The sequence below is a fragment of the Cyprinodon variegatus genome, unplaced genomic scaffold (assembly GCF_000732505.1).
Source record: "Cyprinodon variegatus isolate N-32 unplaced genomic scaffold, C_variegatus-1.0 Scaffold332, whole genome shotgun sequence".
Taxonomy (NCBI): Eukaryota; Metazoa; Chordata; class Actinopteri; order Cyprinodontiformes; family Cyprinodontidae; genus Cyprinodon; species Cyprinodon variegatus.
Window position 1 is genome coordinate 129234 of NW_015150785.1, and position 4270 is coordinate 133503.

The 4270-nt window shown below is 38.3% G+C and overlaps 1 protein-coding gene across 3 annotated transcripts in view; it reads right to left on the bottom strand.

Moving 5' to 3' along the window:
- LOC107091307 (nuclear receptor coactivator 7-like) overlaps positions 1-4270 on the bottom strand; it is a 38387-nt gene that overhangs the window by 27349 nt on the left and 6768 nt on the right. For all 3 annotated transcript variants that reach the window (XM_015385151.1, XM_015385150.1, XM_015385149.1), the window contains exon 2: positions 2770-2984. In XM_015385151.1, coding sequence (XP_015240637.1) covers positions 2770-2870 — 101 coding nt within the window. In that variant the 5' untranslated portion in view covers positions 2871-2984. The remainder of the gene's footprint in view (positions 1-2769; positions 2985-4270) is intronic.

Here is a 4270-nt window from a genome sequence, read left to right on the forward strand (position 1 = left end):
ATTTCTGATTGTATATCCCTGTAATTATTACACACTGTGGCTTTAACAGATAAAAAAGCACATTTTACATAATCCCATAGACTTCAAGATAAACTATGGTTCTGAAATATAAAATCCATGCACAACTGTGATATCAGTGCATGATGTTATTGATTACGGTTTTCAACCATTTTCTATGACTTCTTTTTGTGTCCATAGAAGCTCAGTTTAGTTGAGTTTTACTAGTTTAATGGTTCAATGGTTGATTTATTCTTCAGCGGGGCCTGCCAACTACTGACCTACCAAGACAAGGAGGTCTTCCTAAACCAGTGGAGAATAGATCAGAGTTGCACCAGGCCTTGGGAACTCTGGAGGAGCTGCAGAGATTGACAGCTCTAGTTAGAGAGATGATTATCTCCATGGCAACATTTCCCTTTCTTGATTTGCAAGGCTGATTAATCGGTGCAAGCCCACTTGGTGGCTGTCTATCAATTGCTCAAAATGCCATTGTCTGTGGTTGAAATGGGACATGTGAAAAGATTAAATGGGTAGGAATGATTCGCAAAGACACTCTTTAAAGACAAGGAGGATAATTTCAGCCAGCTGTTTCATAAGGCAATAATGTCATAACCAGGTGGCAGGAACTGTCGAGATCAATTTGAGTTCAGACAGAAAGAGAATGCACGGCATGCAGCGCTGCTGTTGAGCTGAATCCTAGTTCACGGCTAACAGAGGAAAAATATTCAGGGTATTTCTGCAGAGGCATGTAGACTGTTCAAAAAGCAAACACGACTTGCAGCTACATGTCATCATGAAAGAGTCACGAGCGAAAAAAATCCCAACAAACCTGTTGAACTACGCAAGTAAAAGGCTTTATTGGAGCAATGAAGCGAACTTTGAGCCTAGAGTCAAGCAATGTTCAAAGATGTTGTAAGAAATGGAAAAGGCCCACTTGAAATAGTTTCTCTAGTTTTTCATAAAGCATTGTCCAAATCATATCACTGCCTCTACCCTACAGACCTAATAATAACTGAACTTTATTGATCTCCCAATGGAGATTTACCTCTGCATTTAATCCATCCCCCTTTGGAGCAGTGGGCTGCCATTGTGCAGCGCCCAGGGAGCAGTCCTTGCTTCCTTTCCATGTCTCCTTCTTGCGACAATAACCGCTGCCATGTGTGCGCAATTACGCATACAGACCATTTGCACCTTCTTTTGAAACGTGTTAAATATAGAGTCAGATACCGTTAGCAAAATTGCTTTCAGGTTTGATAAATCACTTTGCGAGTGCTAAATTAATATATTTACATGTTCTCCTCCCACAAGACGCACTTTTGCGTGTAAACGCCCCATATTGCATATTCATTGCAGAAAAAGTACTAAATGGATAAGAGGCGCTATTTAGCACGTTTTAAAGACCAAATCCTTTTAGCACGCTGTTGATAGATCAGTTTGTACATTTTTTAGCGTGCACAGTGAAATAGCGCAGTTACTGGAAACCAGGTAGTAAATGAAATATAACTTTAAAAAGTTATATTTTAAAACACCATTACTCACCTTTTTATGCTAGATTGTCTTTCCTCAGTTTTCCTCTCACTTTTTTAGAAACTTTGCATCCCAGCTTTACTGTTATTAAAGTCCCTGATGATATTATAGAAGAGAGCTGATAGCCAGCTTGGTTGGCTATCAGTGACTGCACGCTCACTTCGTCATTCTTTTACTATGGAAGATTTTTCTTCTTAATTTTGACTTGGAAAAAGCTCCAGTATGCAGATGCAACATTAACAGGGAGAATGCAGGCCATCTGCAGAGCCCAAAAAAAGATTTAAGTAGAACTCAGATCTCATTTTGAGAAAGGCAATTAAACATGAGGTCATCTCTGTTTTAGGATGTCTGGAAGGTTGTTGTTTTTTTGTAGATTTTTTTTTTTCTGAAGCTCCTTCAGAATCTGTGTGTTAATCTGGCCAGAAGAATAATTTATTTTCTAATCTATAAGTAATGATTTCTACAAGATAGCGACTGTAAAATTTACAGTTTAATCTTGTAAGTCTCTGTTTCTTTATTATATTTATATAGAAATCATTACAAGCGAAAAAACCAAAACAATTGACTGTTCTTGGGAGCCAAGGGGCCCCCTTAGTTACCGTGGGGCCCTAAGCAGTAGCTTAGTTTACTTTTGCAATTGGCTGTGTGCCAGAGTCCTGCCAGGAACCAGTACGGTAATGTTTGTATTACACCAGTTGCAGTGCATCCCAATAAAAAAGGACATATTTCAAAATGTAATATTTAATAAATAACAATCGTTTGTAATAAGGCTTACCTGTCAGGTATAAACTATGCCGACATAGCAGGTCTAGGTCCCAGAACCAGAACTAAACAAACAACGTTCCTTAAAGTGAAACTCATATCTTATGGGTTACTGCATCTCTTCAATAAAAGATGATTTAGTATCTGATTTATTTCATTTTCTGTGAAGCACTTTTAGCTCAGCTTTACTCTAAATACTCAATCAGCTCTTTCAGAAACTTTATTTCTAGACAGCTTCAAGCATTTGGAGAATTAAAGTGTGAATTACCGAACAGTCTGGCATTCAGTCTGCACTGAGCTATTTATAGTGGAGTAGGAGTTTTCCCAGAGTTCCTGGCAAGATGGGGCTACATTCACCCACATGATGCTGTCATGGAGTCCTTCACAAACCGATGATGATGACATTAGCATTAAAGTCTGAATTGTTGTATATGTAAATCTAGGTCCAATCACCTCTACAGAATGTCATATTTGAGGCCTGACCTGCTCTTCACGTTGCAGAAGTAGCCAGTCCTGGTCTTTTCCCCCTGTGGTTTGAGGTTCACGCCTCCTAAACTCTCCGGCCTTCGGATGGATTGAGCCATCTCTGTTTTTCAGCTTGGCTGCAGGCAGCAGGCTGTGGATGTATAGAAGGGAATCAGCTGGCGTTCTTCCTCCTTTTGCTCCCCATGCCCGCCATTTAGCCCCGGTTACTGCACCTGCAGAAGACAAATTAGTGTTAATTTTACATGCATTTAGCGGGCAGCTTAATGCACCTGCAGTCATGTGACCCAGGAAAGGAAATGAGCCAGACGCTCATCAGAATAATGGAGTCAGCCTTTCAATTCAGCTAAACTGTCAATCATTCCATGTCATTAGTATGTCGGCTTGTTCTCACAGTCAATATGAGCGGCGAACACAGGCACCAAGGCTGCAAGCTGGCAAAGTGCTTCTCTTTATATAATACTTATTGTTTTACCTTATTGTTTCAAATCTTTAAAAATGTAATCAATAAATTGTGTAAAAAGAACTGCTTTGACAAGCTAAAAAGTAAGATGTCATGCGCAGGGTGAGCTGTTATGGAGGAAAGAGGGAAAAGTTGGTTTAGATGACAAAATGTTATAGAAAAACAAAATCCTCAGAGATCTGGATAACCTGCTGCAAACAACAGAGATATGAATTACTGTCGCTCCCAGAAAATGTTAAGAGAAAATGTTTGTGACTTTAAGCTCCCCTTGGTTATAAAGCAGGTCAGCGATCCAGAGGCCATTAGCAAGTAAAAAAAAAAACACAACATGAATGTTTTATGATGTCCTGGAAGCTTTAAACTTATCTGATGAAAAGCTCCAGTGTGTCTAAATTAAAATTAATTCTGCAAACTTTTAGTGCTTTTTAAAAAATAAATGTATCGATATTTCCTACAATACTAGAATTGATCTGCAACATGCACTGATAATATTATGAACACTGACCCTGATCCCTTTAACATTTGTATCAGAATCAAGTTTATTGCCAAGTAGGTTTGCACTTACAAGGAACTTGGTGTTGAGGGTGCAGACAAAATACATATACAGCGTTTATACGGGAATGAAAACTCAAATTTAATGCTTTTTAATGCTCTTTTAATGCTCAGAGAAATCATTTTAATTTCACCAACAGGTACCAGTCGACAGGCTGCAGCCATTTCTCAAATTCCTCGTTTTCCAGCCGCTTTTGTTGAAATTAGCTTTTTTTCCCCCCATTCTCTACCTTTTTCTCTGACTCAAGCTTCTTTTCTGAACATACAGCTTTAAAATTAACCGGAAGCAGTTCCACGCAAATATATCTTGATATAATATGTCTGACGAAATTGTTTTTATAAACGTTTTTTTGTAATAAAGCATTTTAAATGCCACAATAAACACATTTAATGAATTTTAATGCCAGTTAAGGCCTTAATTTAAAAAATAACAATTTAATGAGTTTTAATGATTTTTAATGAGCCATGGAAACCCTGATATACACT